The sequence below is a fragment of the Anopheles merus genome, chromosome 2L (genome assembly GCF_017562075.2).
Source record: "Anopheles merus strain MAF chromosome 2L, AmerM5.1, whole genome shotgun sequence".
Lineage (NCBI taxonomy): Eukaryota > Metazoa > Arthropoda > Insecta > Diptera > Culicidae > Anopheles > Anopheles merus.
In genome coordinates, this window is record NC_054083.1 from 28,489,733 (window position 1) to 28,511,279 (window position 21,547).

At 50.1% G+C, this 21,547-nt stretch overlaps 3 protein-coding genes and 1 non-coding gene across 7 annotated transcripts; 1 reads left to right on the plus strand and 3 right to left on the minus strand.

Annotated features, from left to right (window-relative positions):
- Window positions 1–872: 872 nt before the first annotated feature.
- Window positions 873–2,132, minus strand: LOC121592860 (dynein light chain 4, axonemal). 4 transcript variants are annotated; one of them, XM_041914702.1, is made up of 5 exons: window positions 2,021–2,132; window positions 1,866–1,941; window positions 1,646–1,767; window positions 1,356–1,439; window positions 873–1,192 (listed from the first exon to the last, which is right to left on the minus strand). In XM_041914702.1, exons 3-5 carry the CDS (start codon window positions 1,712–1,714, stop codon window positions 1,028–1,030), a joined length of 318 nt encoding a protein of 105 aa, XP_041770636.1. In that variant the 5' UTR covers window positions 1,715–1,767; window positions 1,866–1,941; window positions 2,021–2,132; the 3' UTR covers window positions 873–1,027. The 4 variants fall into 4 exon arrangements, with proteins under 4 accessions (XP_041770636.1, XP_041770637.1, XP_041770638.1 ...); XM_041914703.1 differs by having other exon boundaries at window positions 1,646–1,786; XM_041914704.1 differs by having other exon boundaries at window positions 1,646–1,794.
- Window positions 2,133–2,689: 557 nt separating this feature from the next.
- Trnae-cuc lies at window positions 2,690–2,761 on the minus strand. The gene has a single exon. It is a non-coding gene; the product is annotated as a tRNA-Glu (tRNA).
- Window positions 2,762–2,926: 165 nt separating this feature from the next.
- LOC121591755 (pre-mRNA-processing-splicing factor 8) lies at window positions 2,927–11,760 on the minus strand. The gene is made up of 8 exons (XM_041912663.1): window positions 11,631–11,760; window positions 11,112–11,381; window positions 10,271–11,033; window positions 10,075–10,200; window positions 8,889–9,750; window positions 7,976–8,800; window positions 7,712–7,904; window positions 2,927–7,400 (listed from the first exon to the last, which is right to left on the minus strand). Exons 2-8 carry the CDS (start codon window positions 11,368–11,370, stop codon window positions 3,262–3,264), a joined length of 7,167 nt encoding a protein of 2,388 aa, XP_041768597.1. The 5' UTR covers window positions 11,371–11,381; window positions 11,631–11,760; the 3' UTR covers window positions 2,927–3,261.
- A 1,653-nt stretch (window positions 11,761–13,413) lies between these two features.
- Window positions 13,414–21,347, plus strand: LOC121594445 (golgin subfamily A member 4). The gene is made up of 6 exons (XM_041917693.1): window positions 13,414–13,896; window positions 14,570–14,645; window positions 14,711–18,729; window positions 18,799–18,870; window positions 18,956–19,078; window positions 19,142–21,347. Exons 1-6 carry the CDS (start codon window positions 13,813–13,815, stop codon window positions 19,166–19,168), a joined length of 4,401 nt encoding a protein of 1,466 aa, XP_041773627.1. The 5' UTR covers window positions 13,414–13,812; the 3' UTR covers window positions 19,169–21,347.
- The last annotated feature ends 200 nt before the right edge of the window (window positions 21,348–21,547 follow it).

Consider the following 21,547-nt stretch of genomic DNA (forward strand, 5'->3'; position numbering starts at 1 on the left):
AATTACTATTAGTGCACTATGTAGGTAAGTGTCTTGCGGCTAATACAACAGTGAGTGTGTCCTTTAAAAATCGCATATCTACGGCACTACTACGGAAGGAAGGAAGAAACGGTACGGTACGAAGACAGTGTTCAGATAGGCTCGGGAAGTCACACGCACACTTCCAGTTTCGGTGTGATCTTCATCATTATTCACTGATACGCAAAACAACAATGACGCTGTAAGGCGCAGATTAGAGTAGAATAGCATTGCAGAACGTGAGAAACGGGGGGGGGGGGGGGGGGGTGGTAGACAAGCATCCCGGGAGCACATGGCATGGCAACACCCGACACGGCCACCGGGGAATGAAATGGGAAACCCATTCACGTTTGGCGCACTCTTTGGGCCGATGCCGGTGCCAGCGCTGGTGCAACTGTTGTTGTACCCTGCATCTCCCGGGACACTTGCTCTATTACTTCATTTACAAACGTGACGCCTTTCTATCCTGCTTATTTTGCTGTACATGGTTTGTTTTTGGAGGGTTAAAAAGGAATTTTTACAGATTTTTGAACCGATCTCCAATTATGGTACATTAGATTTGTGTTTTACCATTTTCTGTACAGTTTTCTTTTTACACATATACAAAAAGAACACACACACACACACACTTAATAGCATATGTACAGAGGATCATCAATTTCCAATTTTCAAAGTAGTGCAAATAAGAAGGATCGTTTTTAAATGTTTTTTTACAAGGTAGGGACACTTTTATACACACATGTGCGTTTTTGTGTTTGAATTTTGAAATTTTTACATGATTTTGAGAAGGATTATTGGACGGGGGGAAAACAAGGGTCGGGAAACTTGCACAAGGATATGGCCACACACACACATTTACTTAACAAATCGCCAACAAAGAGCAGCGACTGTATTTATCTTGAATTTGAAAAATGGGAACCTTCATTGCTGCTTACTGCTGCACGATACTAGAAACAATTGGACTACTATTATAAAAACAACCATGCCGCCATTGATCCTAAGCGGTTGCTTAGGAACACTTCCACAGCACGATCGCTAAGTTGCCGCCGAAAAACAGGTACAGTATGTTCTTCGTCTCGTACGACACCTCGTAACCGAAGCCTTCGCCGACGACCACATGCCAGAAGGTGCCAAACTTTTTGTCCATCAGCTCTTTAATCGTTTTAGCGGCAACCTGCGGCGGAACCGGGAATCGAAACGCATTTTTGGATTGTGTACAACAACGGGCCGGTATGTAGATTTTCAGGGTGTGGGAACAGGATTTAGGTGGTTGAGGGAGGAGAATCGGGAGGAAGCAATTAATTTGGTGGTGCTGAGAGCAATCCAGTGTTCATTACCTCGTAGTTTTGTGCGTATTTCTCACACGCTGTAATGCTCAATTCTATCGCCTCGGCTCGGACATCGTCATTCATATCGGAATACTGGCCCCGTCAACGTGGTGTGATTGGTGGTGGTGTTGGTAGTGAGAAAGTGTGTTTTGAGTGCATTTTGGTGCAGGATTGAAACAGGACAAACGTTAAAGAAGAAGGGATATAGCCGAGCACATACGGTACAGGAAACTTAGTTAATAATTCGCAAAGCGGGCATATACAAACCGAAGAAAACACTACTCAAACCGCGCACGTACCTTGACCAGTGGGTATACGTGGACAATCTTTTTGTCAGCCTCACCTTCGGCCTTCGGTTGGTCCTCCATGGTGGGTGTAAGATTTGGTAGATTACCTCACTTCTACTTAGCTGCAGATGAATCTGTTGGATGAAGAAATCGCTGAACAGCTTTGTTAGAAACATTGGAACACATCACATAAGTCTGGCGATGATTGTTATTGGAGAATGGGAAACCTCACTTGAGCACACACTGTGTGTAATTAAAGGATTGACTTCTTCGCCAATTCCTCTTTAAAAGGCGTATTTTCTACCGCGCTATACGAGATACAAGAAAATACAAAACAAAATTAAGCTTTATTTCCACTAAATCCACTACTTTTGCACATTTTTTCACCTTCTTAAACGCTTTGCTAACCTCCAACTCCAACAAACCTCACGTACTAGATGCTGCTGCACTGCAAACTTTGCTCCAACAGTGTGTGGCTTATTTACCGGGCGTTGCCATGGTGACTCATCCGTGCAAGGATTCGTACGGCGGCATTCTGACCGGAATCGACGTTGTTATGGTAGCCGGTAGGGAATGTTTACACCAAAAGGCGCCACTCATGCGCAGTCCGGCAGGCAGCTCCTTGCATCCCGAATCCTTGAGCATCTTTTCTCCCTACTGCTGGTTGTTGTAGCCTTGAATGCGTTCGTTATTCTGAACACGTGTGCTAGAGCATTAGAACGCTCTTTTATAGCGAGGGGAGAATATGGCCATTTCGTAAACGGATCATACTAAACGGGGAAGGAGGTGTTCCGATGTGCCCTTAGGATATTTGTTGCTGGAAACAAAGTGGGAGGGATTGCTAGATTGCTATTTGATTTCTATTAGTGACGCTGGTCTATCGTGAGTGTGAGGTATTTATAGCTAACAAAGGGTTAAGTCAAATGAGCATTTGTTATTGAATGTAGTTACAACTAGCCTTTGTTGCAAGTTGTATCATTCAATTTCAATGCATCCGTAGATAATCGTGAATAAAATCATTAATCTCACTCAATAGCACAACAAAAAAGTGCTTTATTCCCATACCGGGAATCGAACCCGGGCCTTCCGGGTGAGAGCCGGATATCCTAACCACTAGACAATATGGGACTTGTACCTGTCCAGCGTTAGGTTGCGATCAGATCCCAGATTGTTGTACACAAGCTGAACGTTAATATTCTTCTAACTATAATTAATTTTTATTATTTTAATAATTAGAGAATTCTTCTAAAAATTACTTCGGAAAATAGAAAGAAGTGAAGCAACGCATTCATATATTGTTGTACTCGGGCATTTATTACAGTCTGTATGTTTAAACCAATGGATTTCAGTTACAATTCAATGTAGTTATCGATCATGATTTAGTTTTCTCTAATACAAATGATTTATATTTTTGCAAAATTTCCTTGCAAACACAAACGAATCTCTCTACTTCCTACTGTATGACTGTACTGATTTAAACACAAGTCCGTTTTTTTATTGCGTATTTGTAAAGAGCGTAAGTAAAACATATTATTTATTGACGTACTTTAATCATATTTGCCTTATCGTATCAATGTCATACACACACGCACACACAATCTAAACCCGACGTTCTAGTCCCCATCGCCCTAGCCAAACATGTCCTCGCGGTCGGCCCCGTTACCATCGCCACCCTCCTCCAGGCTCGAAAACAGCAAAAAGTGCGACGGACGGTGGATCTCGTGGTAGAACTCCTTCGGGTTGGCCAGCTGCAGCTCGTACTTCATGTTCGGATCGTGCCGCACGCCCATAAAGTTGTAGTTCCAGCTGCCCTGGGCCGGCACCATAAAGAAGCCGAGGAACTTGTTCGACAGCAGCATCTGCACGCGCTCGTAGTGCGACGGCAGGTAGCCCTTCGGATTGTTGCCCTTGTCCGTGTTCTTGTGGCCCCACTCGTAGCCGGACGGTGTCAGCTTGTACGCCGTGAGCGAACAGGAGCCGGGCGTGAACGAGCACGTAATGATGATCGTCTTCTCCCCGTCCCAGGTCGGGTTCTCCGACATGATGCGCGCGTGCGTCGTAATATCCTGGGGCGACAGCTGTGGCAGCTCGTTCGGCTGCGTGTGTATCCAGCCCAGCGGCTCCATGTCCTTCAGATACTGGTGGGCCGGCAGCGAGCTGGGCAGATTGATCTGCTGATGCGTGCCCCACTGCGGCGGCATCACAATGCACCGGATCTCCTTCACCTGCGGATTGTCCGGCGGGCTGACGCCGTACAGATAGCCGGCAATCTGTGCCCGCAGATCCGAGATGGTGACGAACTTCTTGAGCACATTCTTCGGCAGAATGTAGGTGTAGCCCGTCTCCTTGATGTCGTCCGAGCTGACGTATATGTGGTTCGTGCGCAGGTGCAGGTTGGTGGCCGAGATCGCTCGCACTCGCCACTCCGTCTTCGAGCTGAAGGTGGTCGTCTCGTAGTTGCTCGTCGTGGAGGTAATGATCTCGTCGCCGTGCTTGTTCGTCGTGCGCGTCGTCGTTGCCGTTAGCTGGGACTGCTCCTTCGTCTGCTTCTCGATTTCGGCAATCTGCTGACGCTGGGCGGACGGGGCCGAGATCTCCATGCCGAGAATGATGTCACGAATTTCCGACTGCGTGAGTGATGCCACATTGACGTTGTTCTTCTTGCCGTAGTCGGCCAGAATAAGGTCCTTCAGCTGAACCTCCACCTTGATCCACTCCTCATCGGTCAGCGTCGGCCAAATGTGATGCGCCTCGGTGATGGTGGTTTTGTCCGGCTTCAGAATCACCTTCGTGCGCTCCGTGTTGACGTGCAGTGCGCGAAGGATCAAAATCAAACGCGAGAACGCCGTGTAGGAGGAAATCGTCTTCAGCCAATCGTCGTACAGGTTGAACAGTACCATCTGCGGCTCGGTCGCCTTCAGGATCAGGTCGCCGAACTTCTCCACCTTCAGGCACGCCTGGAACGGTAGCTGCAGCTCCGAGCCCTTGATCACAATGTTCGGGAAGTCGAGCAGATGCACCTCGAGCGGATCCAACATGCCCTTGCGCGTCACGATGATCTGCTTCGGCTGCTCCTCGACCGGCAGCGAACGGATGAGGGCCGCCACTTCTTCGGCCGTCTTCCACTTGGCCAGCTGACCGAGACGCTTCTGCCCAGCCCACACCGACGTGTGGATAATCTTCAGGAACAGCTGTCCCGTGCGCGGATTGAAGATGAAGATCGCGCCGTTGATCGGTTTCGTCGTCAAGTTGCCCTCGAACGTCTTGTGAATGGTCACCCGGTACACGTTCGTGTCGTCCACGAACCAAATGATCTGGTTCGAGAACAGCTCGCCGTAGTTTTGCGAGCTTAGGTAAGGTTCGGTCGGTTCCGAGCTGTACAGCTGCAGCGCCTTTCGGATGCGCTCGCGCAACACGTACAGCGCCGGGTTGGCCTTCATGATCTTGGCCATTGCCTGCTGGATCAGTGGCTTGCAGCCCGGGAACCAGTTACCGTACGCGCTGTGCAGATTGTAGGCCAGATCGATCGCAATCAGCACACCGGTTGGTGACGGATAGATCGACATGTTATCGGTCGTGTAGTCAAGGAACTTGGCTCGCGCATACCGCTCAATGTCGTGCGAATCGTAATCGCCCCAGCGCAGCTGCACATCAATCCAGAACTTTTGCGTTGTCGTGTTGTCCATCGTGTCCTTCGTATCGGCGAGCAGGGACGGGCGCGACACGTTCCACTTGTACGCCGGGAAGAGCAGAATGTCCGCGCACGACGAGTTCATCTTGTACGACTTGCGCGGATGGATCGTTTCCTTCTGCACCGTTTCAATCTCCAGCGCGTCCAGCTCCTGGTCGAACACCTGGCACAGATCCATCACGATCGACTCGTGAATCTTCTGCCACAAGTGAGCGCGGAAGATCTGGATCAGCGAAATCTTCAGCGTCGGGATTTTGCCGTGCATGAAAATGCCGGTCAGATCGAGCTGCACCTGGAAACCGACGTACACGTTGGCACGATTGATCGTCGGCGACCACCAGAGCGTGAAGCGACGGTTCGGAATCTGGTTCAAACCGGACCGCTGGGCGTTGGTGAGCTTCTTGTACTTCATCGACTCTTCGAACCCGGACGCCTTCTCCCAGAACAAACCTTCCCAGGTCGGGAAGTACGTGCCCTTGAACAGCGTGTGCTCCAGGATGCCCTCCACACCGCCCAGCGCCTGTATCATGTCCGTGCGGTAGTTGTTCAAATTCCACAGCTTGCCGTCGTGGCGCTGATGCGTCCACCAGAACGGATTCTGCTTCAGCACCTGGTACTGCTTGAACTCCGTCCGGATGCGCCAGCCCTTGTCGTACGCGAGCGTGTGGCGATCCTTCTGGAACAGCGTGTTGATACGCGGAATGCCCCGATCCCAGCTGTCCTCCAGATCTTCCAGCGTGAGGCGACGGTTCTGCGCGTTCGCCTCCTGGCGCTTCAGCGCGTACTCGGCCCACACACGCTGCGAATCGATAAACTCACTCTCCCACGGCTGAATGTAGCGGTACAGATTCGGAATCAGCTGATCCTCGTCGTGCGACATACCGGACCGGAAGTGCGTAATGCCCACATCGGTTTGCTTCGACCAGCGCAGATCCGACTGCGGGATAAGCACGTGCCCCATGCTCAACATGCCCAAACCACCCAGCTCCTTGGGCGTGTAGAACACGACGGGCGGGAAACGGGAGGGCATTTTCGAGTTCAATCCAATCTTGATACGCGTCTGGATTTTGTTCTCACACTTCACCAGCAAATCCAGCAACTCCTGCGTGTTGACCACCGCTTCGCGGAAGTACGTCATCAGACCGATCAGCGCCGTGTTCCACTTGTTGACAATCTTCGTGAACGTCGTCGATCCCGATGCCATCAAAATCTGGCGCACGCGATTGTGGAACCGGCTGAGCGACTCATCATCCACCCGCAGGAAGCACTGGGCCGTACGTTCCTTCGTCACCTCGTTCTGCAAATTCCACACCCCATCGCGGTGCGTAAACTCGTCGTTCTGCGTACGGCACTTGGGCAGAATGCGACACTCAAACCCGGACATGTTGAAGAGCAAGTTCGGATTATCCTTCGAGTACACCGACACGAACGTATTGTCCCACTGCACCGTCGTAACGGAGCGCGGCAAACGGTTCTTAATATCCCAGAACACGGCACGCCCCAGATTGACGTCGTGCTTCATCAGCCGCATGCGAGCATCACGCGGCCAGCACTTCTTGTTGTTGTAGCCCACAATGTTCTCGTTGTTCGGATCCGGATGCTCGGTGAGGTAGCGCTGGATCAGATCGCGCGCCTCCTCCGCTGTGAAGCGGAAGAAAATGTGAATCCGATCAACGTACCGGCAGTACAGCCGGATCGGGTGGCACGACTCCGTCGCCACGTCCTGGAACGTCAGGAAATCGTTCGGCATCTGCGGTGGACCGGCCATTTCGCTGGCCCGCTGCAAACCGAGCACGAGCAGATCCAGCACCAGCCCGTAGTACTGCGCTACAAACGAAGCGAACTGCAGGCCGCGTATGATACCATAGCTGTTCGTGTGGTTCATGTCCTTGTAGTTGATCACGACGTTGTTCTTGGCGGTCATGTAGTCGGCAATGTTGTGATCCACGATCAGGCGCAGCAGTCGATTCAGCAGCGTCAGATCGATCTTTTCGTACAGCTTCTCGAAGCGCGATTCGAGCAGCACGTTGCATTCGCCCTCCGAAACGTCCCACACATCCTGCAGATTGTTGATACCTGGCGACGTGGAAGTAAAGGGAACATCATCAAGTTAATCGATTGTAATAGAAAAAGTATAGGAATAATAATAGCAATAGTAAGTAAAAGCATTTGAAAATAGGACAAGATTAGCAGTGTTTTTCTTCCCAAGGTTGATCGATGTCAATCGGAAACACCGCCAGCGTGAGGTTTGCAACAAGGGGATGAACTTAAACTATTAAATCTCATTGTCACAAAACACACACCGGCAGTGTCCAATGCTGCACAGCCTGTTTTATCCTTTGTTTATGGTATTTTTCCATTTTTTCCGAACAAGATTCTCTACCCACCTTGACACCATTTGTAGACGAGCAGTGGCGGTGGTTCCGTATCGCTCGGCTTAATCCATGGCGGGAACAGTCGTCGCTTATCGGCCTCGTACCAAAGATACTGGTCGAGGTACGCATCGGTAATCTTTTCCAGTGGCTCTACATCATACACCGGAATCAGATGGCTGTACAAGTCCATAAATTCAATTCCGGTCTGTAAAAAAATGCATTAGACGGATGCATTACTACAACAGCTCTTCAACGACCGTTCAATCCCACAATTACCTCTTTAAATGCACGTTGCGTCAGCAGATGACGCTTAATTCTAGACAACGCCTCGTGCGGATTGTCGTACGCCTGTTCAATCAGCCCGAGCTCTTCGCGCTGGCTCTGATTCAACCGTGACTTCACACTGTACGCCTCCTTCAACCGTTCCAGTGCCAAAATGAGCAGCTTGGTATCGTGCTTGTACGACAGTGGCGGGAACGGAATCGGAGCAAATCGGCGCGATTCCAACCAATGCACCGTGGTCGTGTAGATGGCCACCGCCTCCTCGGGCGAAATGTACGGACCGTCCTTCAGATAGTTGTGCTGCCGCTCCTGTTCCGCCTTCAGGTAGAGACGCGTCAGGCGGCCCAAATTCTTCTTGCACACCGTCTTGTCCACCGTCGCACCGCGCCGTATACGCTCGCGGTTGTAGTGGGCCGTGTTGGTCCACCAGTCGGCCTTCATCTTCACGTACCGCAGGATCATGTTCTCGATCGGTATCGGCAAACCGGGCACCTTCCAGGGAATGTTCGCCTTCCAGCAGCGCCACGCCTCGGACAGATGCTGCAGGATCGTGCGGGCCTTGTTTTGCTTGATGCCTTCCGGCATCATGTCGACGATATCGTGCATTACCGAGGCACGCAGCTCCAGATCGAAGTGGGACTCGACGCGCTGCTTCGTGACGGTCTTGGCGACACCCTTCGAGTGGCGACCCTCGAACTGGCGCGAAAGCAAGTTACCCAGCCAGCGCTCCAGCAGCGGCGTAATGCCTCGCATGAAGAACAGCCAAACGCGCCACCCCGGTGCCCAGAAACCGCATCCCGGACCCTTTCCGACGGGACCCTGCAACGAGAGGAGAGAGAAAAAAGCAAAGCAACAATCAGCTCACAGTGCACAAAGAGTATAAATTTTCCCAAATATTCTCCCTTACCGTATTGAAGCGATAGTAGATGAGATGCTTCAGATCCTTGCACATTCGAATCTGCCTCATCAGCTTGTACTTGTACCGGTACATGCCCGTCAGCTGGCCAACGTGGGCGAAAATGTACTGCAGCCCATCGGCCAGCTGGAAAGCGTCGACGTTGTTCAGCCGGTACTGGACGTGCGAGTCAATGATCAGCTTGGTGAGGCGCAAAATTTCACGACACAAATGGAACGCATTGCCGAACCGAGACTTCTTGCGCTCCTTGGTGGTGAGCGTTTTCACCGGCTTCAGATTGAAGTTGTAATCCAAATGCAGATAGTTCAGGTTCTTGCGGTGAATCAGCAAGTTCAACATGTTGTAGCCCTGGCGGCACACCTGCAAACCCGCCTCGACCCAATCCAGCGTCGTAGTTTGAAAGAACTTGGTCGCCTTGAAGGAACGGAACAGGTAGCGCTTCTTTTGCGGTTTCGGTTTTCGGTGCTTCAGCGCGTTCAGTACGTAGTACTTCAGCAGCTTCTGGTAGCTGACGCGAACCTTCACCGGATGGCCCGGTGGACAGTGCTCTTTGTACCACGTTTTCACCAGCGGAATGTCGATTGCTCGCCGGCACCGACCCGACCGCATGTTGAATGGGCGCGGCGCCCACAGCAGCGAAATGCCGTTGGCCGTGTTGTCGGTGTAGAGCGGTGTGTCCTGCAGGAACGGCTGCACCTCTTCCGGTAGGATGAATTCTTCATCGTCGTCCGGCAGGATTTCGATCGATTTCACCGCATGCCGATGGGCGATCGGATTGATCAGTGGATCGAAGTAGAAGGCGGGCAGATCGGGATCTTCCGTCTTGATGAACACCACGTTCGGGGTGTGATACCTTTATGGAACGAGCAGAGAAGAGCTACATTAGCCGAATGGTAATAATGCGCTTATTGATATGACATGGGCAACCTATAAAATATGTTCATGGACATTAGCGATCGCTTAAACAGCTTCAATCGAGCGATCAACATTGGCACCATAATACGAACGGGATAAAGAAAACGCTTTATAGTAGTAAGACAAATTCTAAGGACTTATTGCTCTACCACCGAACATTGATTGGCGCGTTTGTAAGAATCTTTCGTACAAACGTAACAGTAGATGGATGTTGAAAATCGGGCCATAGCTTAAAAAAGAGTAAACACTCCACAAAACTTACCATGAAAGGTGCACAAAGTGGGGCATATTGTTGTACAGATAGGGGAATGCAATACGATACTCTGTACGAATCGGCTGGCGAATGATGATTTTGTTGATATCGTTGAACTCATTCCAATCCTCATCGCTAGCGGGGAGATGAAAGAGATGAAATCAACTAAAAGCCTTTACGATAACCCTTACCATCTCCAACTTACCCCACATTATGATCCTTTATGAGCGGCTCAAACTTTGGCCCACCGGGGATCGCCATGTTGAGCGCTTTAGCCGTGAAGAAGCTTTTCGGATCGAACAGGTAGAAGAAATTATCATCCACCAGATCGGTCAGCAGCTGATTGCCCAACCGGTACAGTGTGGCCATCTGTGGCAGCGTAAGGTTCCACTTCCGGTACGTCGACCCATTCACATGCGGTGTCCCAATCAGCGGCCGATGCTCGTAAAACCAATCGTACACACTGCCGTCTTCCTCCCCGTCCAGATCGATCTGAATCGCTTCCAGCGGCTCAACGTCCAGCACGTTGTCAGCGTAATCAAGTGGCGGCTCCTCGTCGTCAAACGGTGGGAAGCGCATTCGCTTGAAGTGCCGTCGATCGCGCTTTTCACGACGCATCATGATCCACATCGTGCCCCACTGGGCAATGTACAGCGGTTCGATCACCCACGGAATCTCGTTCACGAACGTGATCGCACCGGTAATGTGGTACAGCACGGGTACATCACGAATCTGTTCCCACGGCATGGGCATGTTCTCCAGCAGCTTCATTACGGCGTGCGGCATGTACTTTAGCGCACCGAGATAGACACGTTTGTCGTGTCGGTACTTGCGACTCGTCATGTCACCGTGGTCGCGTATAATCTTGCGGATGTGCTCCGGCGGCATGTCTTCCTTTTGCGCATCCACAAACCCAAACTTGCGCTTTTCCGCGAACCGTTTTGTCTGCAGCTGTTGCCATTTTTGAGCTGCAAATGTAGAAGAGAGAGAGAGAGAGGACACTATCAAAAACATGCTCTTAGCGTTTGTTCTTTTCGCGAATGAACCTTTCTCTTGCAGCTTTTCCTCCGTCAGCACCACATCCGGCTTCGGTGGCCCGGGCGGTATGTGGCCCATCGGCGGCATCTGCATCTGGTTCGCAGCCATCTGCTGGGCGTGCATGTGGGCCTGGGCATGCTGCTGATGTTGCTGCTGCGCCTGAGCCTGTGCCTGGGCCTGGGCCTGCTGCACCGCAAACACTTGCTGCTGGGCGGCCATCATTTGGGCCCACTGGTTGGGTGGTATCATGTATGGCGGGATCGCCATTTTGACCGGACCTATTGCACACACACACACACGGATGAGGGAAGGGAAAAACAATCAGCAAACAACAACAACACAGTATGTACATCTAACAATTGGTCTACGAAAACTGTTTTCACGAGACAAGCCCCGTTCGGTGAGGTTGTGAAATTGGCCGCCATGATACGCTAGCGCTCCTCCGCACGCCCGGCGCAAACAAGCCACATTTTCACTCCATTTTTACGCCACTTTTCGAGTAGCACGCGGGCAGAATTCATACTTACGTTGCTTCTTACTGCTAGAACTATGCTTTTTCGGTTGTATTTGCTAATTTTAAGAGGTAATTAAGGTAAAAAATTAAGATAAAATTCCACACTACGCAGTCCGTGAGCTTTCCCTTGTCCAAGGTTGACACTTCTGCAAAATCTCCTTTGGGTTACAGAGGTGGATCGACGGCTTCGAATTCAACGATCATTTTGCCAGTGCGGTCAAAATAAAACGGCGCTCTGGCACCAATGAAACAAGACAAACAAACTCGACTTTGTTTGAAAGTTTGCTCTGTCACCTGTTCGAAGTGTTTGTTTCTAATTAAATTAACAGTTTATAGCTATAATTAATAAAACCAAAATATATTCAGTTCGGTTTTCTAAATTTGACAGATCAATTCGGAATAATTTGCTTCAAGAATTGTTCAATGCAGTTAAAATTGCATTTTTTTTTCTAAAAAAGAGTAAAATTACCTAATTTTATTAAAAAAAATGTATTTTAGTTTATTTCACTATGTTCATTTTTGCAATTGTCGCAAAAAGCTTTGTGATTGTCGCAAAAACGCCTTCGATTGTCACAAACATTTTCCACAAAAAGTTCTGCTTGTTATCGTAAACAAAAAATGTGATTTTTGTTTTTTTTTTTTCATTTTTGATGAGGATAGCGGAAATACTTGCCGGTCTTGTGGCACAGTCGTCAACTCGTACGACTTAACAACATGCCCGTCATGGTTTTAAGCCCCAAAAAGACCGTGCCGCCATTCGTAGCACTGATTATCCTACTATGGGGGGTAATCCATAAGTCACTGAAAGCCAACCCCATAAGTGGTACAGGCAGGCCTTGACCGACATCGGTTGTTGAGCCAAAAAAGAAGAAGAAGCAGGAATACTTGAGTTAAGTTTGTGTTTAATTGTTGGCTTGGATTTTAGAAGAATGCCAACAGTAATTTCATATGTATTTCCCGGCGCCAACGCGCTTCTTCGTGTATTTGAGGCCTAATGTTCATGAATTAGGCCGTCAATACAAGACGCGAGGATTCCTCGGCCACGTCCCAGTATAACGGTAGAACAGTTCAGCTGTCAAATCCGCCTCCCCTGCACTCTCGCTCGAAATTCCGCAGAGATATGCACCTTGAGCATTTGTGCGTTTCCTCGGCAGCGAGATCGAATGACATTTCATTGCTATTACGTACGTCACACGAAGCGTAAACTTTGGCGTAAACTGAATTTCAGCCAAACAACCCTATAATCTTTTGACAGGAAGTTTAAGCTCTCCCATACAAATCAAGCGTAAACTTTTTGAGTTTACGCCTCGTGTGACGTCCGTATATGGCTGGATTGACAACCGAGTTATGCGAGTTCTATCGCGCCGAGGTACCGAGCAAACCTCGGGTCGTGTACTTGCGACCTAATAGCTACAAATCAGACAGCACCAAGGACCGTAAAGATATCAGGTCAAGTTTTAAGCCCGTTTTGACAGCTAGGTGGAAGAAGAATCGACGAAGAAAACTGACAGTTAGTTTTCCGCGTTTGGCGAACGCTTTAAGTTCTCGAAGGAAAATTTCCATTTTAAATCACGGGCTGTGTTCTAATAAACTAAAATATTCACCCAAATTGATTTCCACCAAATATTGACCATGCAAAACGTAAACAATCCATCAATACAAATACAAGCGGAAAACCATCTGTCAAAATCGGAGCCCAGGGGGGCGATCGCAAAAAGCGCTATAACTACACCTCATTATACATTCCACCTTGGACAGCACCCTTAATCACTGTCAAACTGTTGTCTGTTGTCAAATGCAAACGTCAGAAGAAGGGTGGGAAGAGGAAAGTGAAAAAATTTCTTACACGTAGTTTTCTAATCTTCCATCCCAAGTCCGTACCGTATCGAACGGATCGTGAGCACCGAAATACGATCCGCTTTTTTGTTGTTGTGTTTGTCCCGTCTCGCAGGCAGTGTGTCCCCGATTTCCGAACGGCGCTGCGCCAGAAAACAGGGTCAAGTGCTCACGGGGTTGGCGTGCGAGGCGAAAAGTAGTGTGCAGTGCAATGTAATCAGTGCATCGCCCAGTGCACATCTCCCGTAGTAGGGCGACGAACAAATCACAGGTCACGGCAGAACGATTTCCACGGGGATCTACGTGAGAAGTGTGAATAGCTTTGCTCACAGGCGCCACAGCACTAACTCGGGCCCAAAATGTTCAAAAAGTTAAAGGACAAAATCGCGGAAGAGGTGAAACAGTCGCCGCAACGGTTCGAGCAGATATCGAAAGGATTGCAGGTACGGGGGGTGCGTTCGGTGGGAGGTGGAATGAGGAGCGCGGCAGCAGCTTTCGCAATCCAGCAAATTTTCGTAATCGAGTGGCATTCCAAGTGAAAGATCACCATCCTCGTCATCGCCATTTGCTTCTCTCTTTCTGTGCTGTGTTTGGGACACCCCCAAACCCATCCCAGTCGCCAGTGTAGGTGCGTTTTTGCAATTTGCCACCCTCTGGGCATATTTTATGCAGAAGGAAACAATTTGTAATGAGCATTGTCGCTCATCATTCACTTGACCCCTTCACCGACTTTGTTTATCTTCTCTCGCCCAATTAGCACGTCTTGAGGGGGGAAAGGGTGAAAGCACCGTACAGTTACAAACGCATGCTGTGTCTCACGGTGGTAGTGTTTACATTGTTTACATTGGGGCCATCCGTCTGCTTAATGTTCTTAGCAGGCGCTGGCGAGGGTGTGAAGTGCCGTCTTCGCTCTTTTTACATCACTCCCTGGCTGAGGGCAGGGTCACTGCACTGATGAGGGAGATGATTAGCATATTTTGCACTTATGTCAAAGATTGACGTGGAAGAATGTTGCTGTATGTTGTAACTCGCCCACTCGGAACTGAATCAATGTGCAAAGCACATACTTTTACTGAGCTCTTTTAATTATACTTTCCCGTTTGCTTTACTTTGCAGGCCGCCGTGAGCTCGGCATCCTCTACTACCTCCGAAGTTTCTGGCAGTGAAAACTTTTTCAGCATCACGGAAGATGGTATGAAAGTATTCGATATAATTCGTTTACAGGCAAAATAATCCTTCTCCTCCTCCGGTTTGCAGATACACCTCAAAACTCTCCCCAGCGAGGAACGGCCGCCACCAGCACGAGCACTCCCGTACAGCCAAACAGCAGCAACGTGGCGAACGCATCGTCTGCCAGCAGCTCGATACTGTCGAGCACTAGCCTTAACAATGGCATCTCCCCGTCAACGCCGCTTACTAGCCCAGGTTCGGCTGGATCCGCCAACCAGCAGCAGCAGACCCGCACCCGCCGGCTATCGAACTCGTCCATGGCAAGCGATGTGTCGTTCCGTCTTCCAGTGTACGACTCGCCCGCCATCTATCATCTCGAAACGGACGTGGACATCTCCGCGAGCGAGACGGAATCCGTGTCCGGCAGCGCCAACGCCAACCAGCTGGACCTGGTAAGCAAGGACAAGCTGTTCCAGGCGTACAAGAAGGCACTCGATCGGTACCAGAAGTATCGCGAACGGTACACGGAACTGGCCCGCCGCTACCGCGAGCTCGAAAAGGACAACAACAAGGCGCGGGCGGTGCTGGTCGAAACGCAGGACAAAGCGCTGCGCCGGATGAGCGAGCTGCGCGAGCAGTGCGTGCTGGAGCAGCAGGCGAAAGCGCATCTCGATTCCGCCCTGCGGATGGAAATAGACGAACTGCAGTGTGTGGTGAAGACGCTCCGCTCGAAGCTGGAGATGGTCGGCGAGAACGGGAATGTAAGCGGTGGCGGCGGCGAGAAGGATCTCATCTCGCTGGCCGGGGAGGACGGCGCGAACGGTAACACGGATGGGCACGTACCGGTGCGTGATACCGGCCCGCTGGAGGATCGCATAAAGGCGCTCGAATCGAAGCTGAACGACGAGCTGCGCCAGAAGGCCGTGCTGAGCCTGGAAGTGAGCGAGCTGAAGAAGCGAGAGGAGGAGCACACGATCACGATCGCGGAGAACAAGATGGCCATCCACTCGGAGCTGGAAGCGAAGGAGGCGGAAGTGCGCAAGCTGAAGGAGCAGCTGGCCAGCCTGGAGAAGAACATGAAGCAAACGCTGCTCGAGAAGGACGGGCTGGGCAAGGAGCTGTCCGAGGTGCGCAAGGTGGCGGGGAAGGTGCGGGAGCTGGAGAGTACACTCGGCACGTGCAACGAGCAGAAGAACAAGCTCGAGTCCAAGTTTATCGATTTCGAGCGCACGATCATGGAGCTGGAGAAGGACAAACAGCAGCTTAAGGCAACGAACCTCACGCTCGACTACGAGAAGGGCGAGCTGCAGAAGAAGAGCAGCGAGATGGACGCAAGGTTGGTGGGCATGGAGAAGGAAAAGGCGGACTTGCTGGTGCAGGTGCAGGAGCTGCAGAAGACGGCCCAATCGCTCGATCGGAAGGCGGAGATCGAAACGCTACAACAGGAGCTCGACGAGGCGAAGAAAAGTGTGGAAGAATCCGCCCAAAAGGTGGCAGCAGTTGAGCAGCAGCTAAACGAGAAGGAACAACAACTGTCCGAAGCTCGCACCACTCGCGAAAGCCTCGAAAAGCAGGTGAAACAAACGGAGGCACGTTTGGCTGAGAGGGAAAAGGAAATCGAACGGCTGCAGAACCAACAGACCGAGCAGCACAGCAAGGATCGCGAGGAAAGTGTGAAAAAGCTTCAGCAGGCGGAAGAAGAGCTTGCGGCGTTCCGAAAATCGCAGTCGCTCGATCAGGAGAAGCTGCTCGAGCTGACCAAAGCGCTGGATGCGGCCAACGAACTGCACGATCGCGATCGTAAGAGCAGCGAAGCCAGCCTGAAAGAGCTGCTAGAACGCAACAACCAGATCACCGAACAGCTGGAACAATTGCAGGAAAAGCTGGACAAAACGAGCGGCAAGCAGAAAAAGATTCAGGAGGAAAAGAATGGTCTTCGAGCGGCAAACGACGACCTCGCGAAGGAGCTGAAACAGGTGCGCCAGGAGATGAAGCAGCTGGCCGCGCAAAAGCAAACGCTCACGGAGGAAGTGCGCAATTTGAAGATAATCAATGAAAACTCCGAATCGGAAGCGCTGCGCTCGTTACAGGAGTCGATGCGCGCCTCGATGGCGGCGGCCGAAACGAAGCTGCTCGAAACGACGCGCGATTTGAACCACGTGCTCGAGCTAAAGTCGGACGAAAACCGACGGCTCGGCGAAGAGCGCGACGAGCTGGTGGAGAAGCTTGAAGGTGCACACAAGGAGAAGGCGGACCTGGAAACGGAAGGAACCAGCTTGCGGGCAAAGATCGAAACGGTGCGCGGCGAGAAGCGTGATCTGGAGAAAACGCTCGAGCGTGAAATCCGCGAAAAGACGGAGCTGAAGGCGCAGGTGGAAAACATCCTGCAAGAGATCGGCCGGCTGGAGGAGCAGCTGAAGGACATCAAGGAGGCACATTCCAAGTTGCAGGAGGAGAAACAGACGCTCGAGGAGAAGATTGAGCGGCTGCAGCGGGAGCACTGTGAGGCCCGGGTGAAGCTGGAGAAGGACACGGTCGGCAAGCTGGCGGCGAAGGTGAAGGACCACGAGACCAAGCTGCAGCAGGTGGAGTGCGAAAACTCCCAGCTGGCGGAGAAGAACTGTCTGCTCGAGGAAAGCAGTCGCCGGACGGCGGAGGAGCTGAAAAGGCTGACGGCGGCGCTGCGCGCAGCGGAAGAGGGCGCCCGCGAGGGCCAGGAAAAGTGTGGCAAGCTGGAGGAGCAGCTCAGTCAGTGTACCGGCGACCATGCGCGGCTCTACAACGAGAAGGAACTGCTCGACCATCAGCACCGCTCGCTGCAGGACGCGATGGAGGCGCGCGAAAAGGAGAAGCTGTGCGTGCTCGACACGAACAAGTGTCTCGAGGAGGAGCTGGCGAAGGTGCGCAGCGAGAACGACTACCTCAAGGGGAAGCACCACGAACTGAAGGCACTGCTCGAGAGCGACAAACGCCGACTGATGGATCAGAACGACGCGCTCCAGCGGCAGATGGAGGAGCTGGCGAAGGAGAAGCAATCGCTCGGCCGGAACGCGACCGATCTCGAGAAGCGGCTTGCCAGCTACGAGGAGGTGAAGATCGAGAACGAGTATCTGAACACGTTCAACAAGCAGTTGCAGGGTGAGCTGCAGGAAGCGAAGGGCCGTGCCGCCGCAAAGGAGACGGAACTGACGACGGTGCGCACCAAGCAGTCGCAGACCGAATCGATGCTGGAAGAGCGCGACAAGGAAATCACCAAGCTGATCAACGAGTTTGTGGCGAAGGAGAAGAAACAGGAAGCGGATCACAAGCAACGGCTGGAGGAGCTGGAGCAACGGCTTCGGGCGGAGCTCGATGGTGTCGCGGAGCGTGTGCGGAGTGAGTGTGATGAAACGCTTGCCAAGGAAAAGCAAACGCTACGGGACGAGCAAACGGCTTTAGAGGGACGGCTAGAAGAGATGAGGAAGGAAAAGCAAAAGCTACGGGACGAGCAAACAGCTTTAGAGGAACGGCTTGAAGAGATGTCCAAGGAAAAGCAAACGCTAGAACAGAAGCTGGAAGAGCTTAGCCGCAAAGAGGACGCCGAAAAGGAGCTACGACTAGAGAACGCAAACTTTGCCCGCGATCTGGACGAGCTGAAGAACGAGCTAAACGCAGCGATCGTAGAAAAGCTAAGCCAGGTAAAGGAGCACGAACAAGCGCAGCAGGAGCTAAGGGCGCAAAAGGATCGGCTCGAGACGGACAACGAGCAGTTGCGCACGCGATTGGCTGCATTTACCGCCGAAACGGAGCAAAACGTGCGGCGGTTCGAGGCGGAAATCGAACAACTTAAGACCGCTTCGTCGTCGGCAGCGAACGCTCCGCACGATGGTACGGACGGGGCGGGCCCGGGTGCGACCGCCGAGCTGCAACAGTCGTACGAGGAGCTGCGCAACAAGAAGGAGGAGCTGGAGAACAAGCTGAAAAAGATCATGCACGAGGTGCAGGACGTGTCGAACCGGAACCTGTTCCTGGAGCAAAAGTGTGAGAACTATCTCATCCTGGAGCAGTCGAACGAGCGGTTAAAGCTGGCAAACGACAAACTGTCCCGGCAGCTGGACGAAACATTGGTAAGGGAGAGGAGCCCGGTCTTACGTGCTTGCAACAGCTACTAAACTGAGCGTTTACTTTCACCGCAGGTTTCCATGCATCACAATGAAGGAATTGCCGCCAACACGGAGTTCGAGTACTTACGCAACATTCTATTCCAGGTAATAGGCATGGCTCTATGGCCGTCATAGAGTCCCAATCGGAGCAGGAGTTTTAAAACGCATTCTTTCCCTGCCTTTTTGACAGTATCTCAGCGGCAGCGTTACCGGCAACAACAGCACCCTTGTGAAGGTGATAGCGGCCGTCCTAAAGTTTTCCCCCCAGCAGACGCAGGTTGTAATCGAAAAGGAAGCGCATCGAAGATCATTGGTAAGTAACCGAAGAGCGCAAAACAGGTTGGTTATTTATGGCTTGTCTCCTCTTTCCCTTCAGATGGGACAGATAAACAATCTACTATAGCAGGAAAAGACGATGGCAATGCAGCAAACGCAGCAGTATCGCAAGGGAGGATATGGTTTTCAGTTTTTCTAATGTGCGATACACGGCTTCAACTTCGTCCCGGTTGTTTTTCATTTGTTTGTTTTTTTTTTACCAGACAGACAGACAGAGTTTAAGCGTGTATAGAGACGAGCGGGGGAAGCGAGATTGTATTTATATATACATGTTATATTATTATTATTATTATTATAATGATTAACAAATATTCATACCGTTGGGGAAGTATAAATAACTGATCCCTTTCTGTGCGTGCTGAATCGTTGTTGAAGGGTTTTAGTGAAGGCATTTTCCTTTTAATTTTTCACCCTTATTTCTGTTGTTTGCAGGGTTTTCTAGGAGTTCTCATAGCTGTGGCACACTTGACTCCTTCTTAAGTGAAATGAACCTAATGTAATGGGAATTGGGCTCAATAGCACCCTTGTTGGACAAATCCAATAAGAATTTCCAATCCAATAAAGATGCCGTAGAGTCCAATTTCCATCATATGTAGTTCACTTCTAGTAAGAAAAAGTCAAGGAAGTGAGAACTATGCGAACCTCATGAAGACCCTGTATGTTAGTTTTGGGGTGTTTTACTTTACCTAACCCTTCCAAACGCCCAACTTCTACTACTAGCAATGTTTCATCAGTCTACTAGCGTGCGAAGGAAAGGTGGCGTGAGATTAGCAAAGTGAAATTAAATAGGGAAAAACCAAACAAAAACCATTATATCAACAACAACAAAAACCGAATGTTCCATGGCGAGCAAGGACAAGGGCAGCATGTATGTGTCTGGCCGAAGGGATGGCAGTTGAAAGCGCGAGCAAATGTGTTCATTCGTCGTACCGTCGTAAACGATCGATCACTTTAAAAGACAGGAGAATTCTCGCATCAGCCAATTTACTATTATCCTGATACTATCTTGGAGAACTTTTAGCCTTTAACGACCTACCATCTTTTGCCTAGCCTGGCGTGTGTATAGATCTTTACCATCATTAAACCAAGCATAATTATGAACTAGTTAATTCTTTCCCCATGCGTTCGATTCGATTAGCTTTGCATGACGAGTGAAGGAAAATAGGGGTTTAGGAAAAAAAAGCTAACGATGTAGCAAATGCAATGGGACACACTAGGCTAGGGGATGCGATTACTATTGATTCAAACTTCAAAAGTTTAGCTACCGTGCATTTTAGTCAAACTCTGTTGTAAGCGATTTCTAATACCTCACTAACTAACATTCTTTCCATTCTTTCGTTGCGCTTCGTTGTCCGTCCCCCGCGTACTGTTTGGCAGTTGCAGAAGCATTTTTTTTTGGTTGCAATTTTTGGTTACAGAAAACTTGTTCAATAGGTTGTGTTTTGTTTAGTTTTATTTTAGATAGATTTTCCTTCGGTTTTGTCACTGTAATAATAGATTAATACTATAGTGGAATGGACGCAGAGTAAACAATGAGATATACGAAGAAAATGAAAACAAGGATAAATGACAACTCTAGGACACCGCGGCAAGTGTTGTTGAATGAGTAGATTACAACCAAAATAACTCCAACGTTTAAGAAAGAAAGGCTTTTGTTTGCCACCATCGTTTGCTTTCCCATTCCCTCTAACGAAAAGTATGTACCGTGTTTTAACGACAGCGGATACAGCTTTAGGCCCTAGGCAAAAGCTCACCACTAATGGTTGACGAGTTAGTGTTGCGCTGTTGCGCTACAGCATCCCTACAGAGGAAGCAAAACACGACAAGCTTTGTTTTCCTGCAGCTGGAAGCAATATCCTTGTGACTGCGACAAGTAGAGGTCTATTGACCGTAAACCTCTTGAACTCAACAAAGACAAAAGAATTCGGTTTGTCAGCTTTCCTTTGCTTTGCTCGGGTAAACGCCAAACAAGGGTAACGCCGTTCTACTGTAGCGCGCATCATCCTCCCTTAGTTGGATGGTTTTTAGTGTCATTATCGCATCGGGAAACATAAAATACTTACTACTCAACGCCACACACACTCACCTACACCCAGTATTCTTTAGCTGTAAATCGATACGAATATGAGCTTCTCAGACGCCCCGATCGGTTGTTGACTACCGTTGTAAATTAGTATGGTAAGGCACATATAGGAACAATTATTCAGTAACAAGTAAAACATAAACTCACATCTAGATACATTCAAAAAAGGGATAGAATCAAGACAAAAACATTGCAAACGGTTTCTCTACAGAGTCGTTCTCCATCGATAACGCCCCGCTAAATTGCTGCTTAACCAATAGCCGAATAGGAAGAATGCTTTAGAGTAAACGAAAAAGCGGGTTCGTTTTAACACGACTAAAACGCCAAGATCAAGGGAAGGCTGAAATCAATTGTAGCTAAAAC

Bases quoted from the DNA above. Each gene is read 5' to 3' on its own strand.
- LOC121591755 (XM_041912663.1), bottom strand. From the start codon at position 11,370: ATGGCGATCCCGCCATACATGATACCACCCAACCAGTGGGCCCAAATG. The intron at 7,905-7,975 runs GTAATTGTGGGA...ATTTTTTTACAG, and splicing joins CGCAACGTGCATTTAAAGAG to ACCGGAATTGAATTTATGGA. The intron at 7,401-7,711 runs GTGGGTAGAGAA...CCACGTCGCCAG, and splicing joins CGTCTACAAATGGTGTCAAG to GTATCAACAATCTGCAGGAT.
- LOC121592860 (XM_041914702.1), bottom strand. From the start codon at position 1,714: ATGGAGGACCAACCGAAGGCCGAAGGTGAGGCTGACAAAAAGATTGTC. The intron at 1,440-1,645 runs GTACGTGCGCGG...TGACGGGGCCAG, and splicing joins ACGTATACCCACTGGTCAAG to TATTCCGATATGAATGACGA. The intron at 1,193-1,355 runs GTAATGAACACT...GTTCCGCCGCAG, and splicing joins AATACGCACAAAACTACGAG to GTTGCCGCTAAAACGATTAA.
- LOC121594445 (XM_041917693.1), top strand. From the start codon at position 13,813: ATGTTCAAAAAGTTAAAGGACAAAATCGCGGAAGAGGTGAAACAGTCG. The intron at 13,897-14,569 runs GTACGGGGGGTG...TTTACTTTGCAG, and splicing joins AGATATCGAAAGGATTGCAG to GCCGCCGTGAGCTCGGCATC. The intron at 18,730-18,798 runs GTAAGGGAGAGG...CTTTCACCGCAG, and splicing joins GGCAGCTGGACGAAACATTG to GTTTCCATGCATCACAATGA.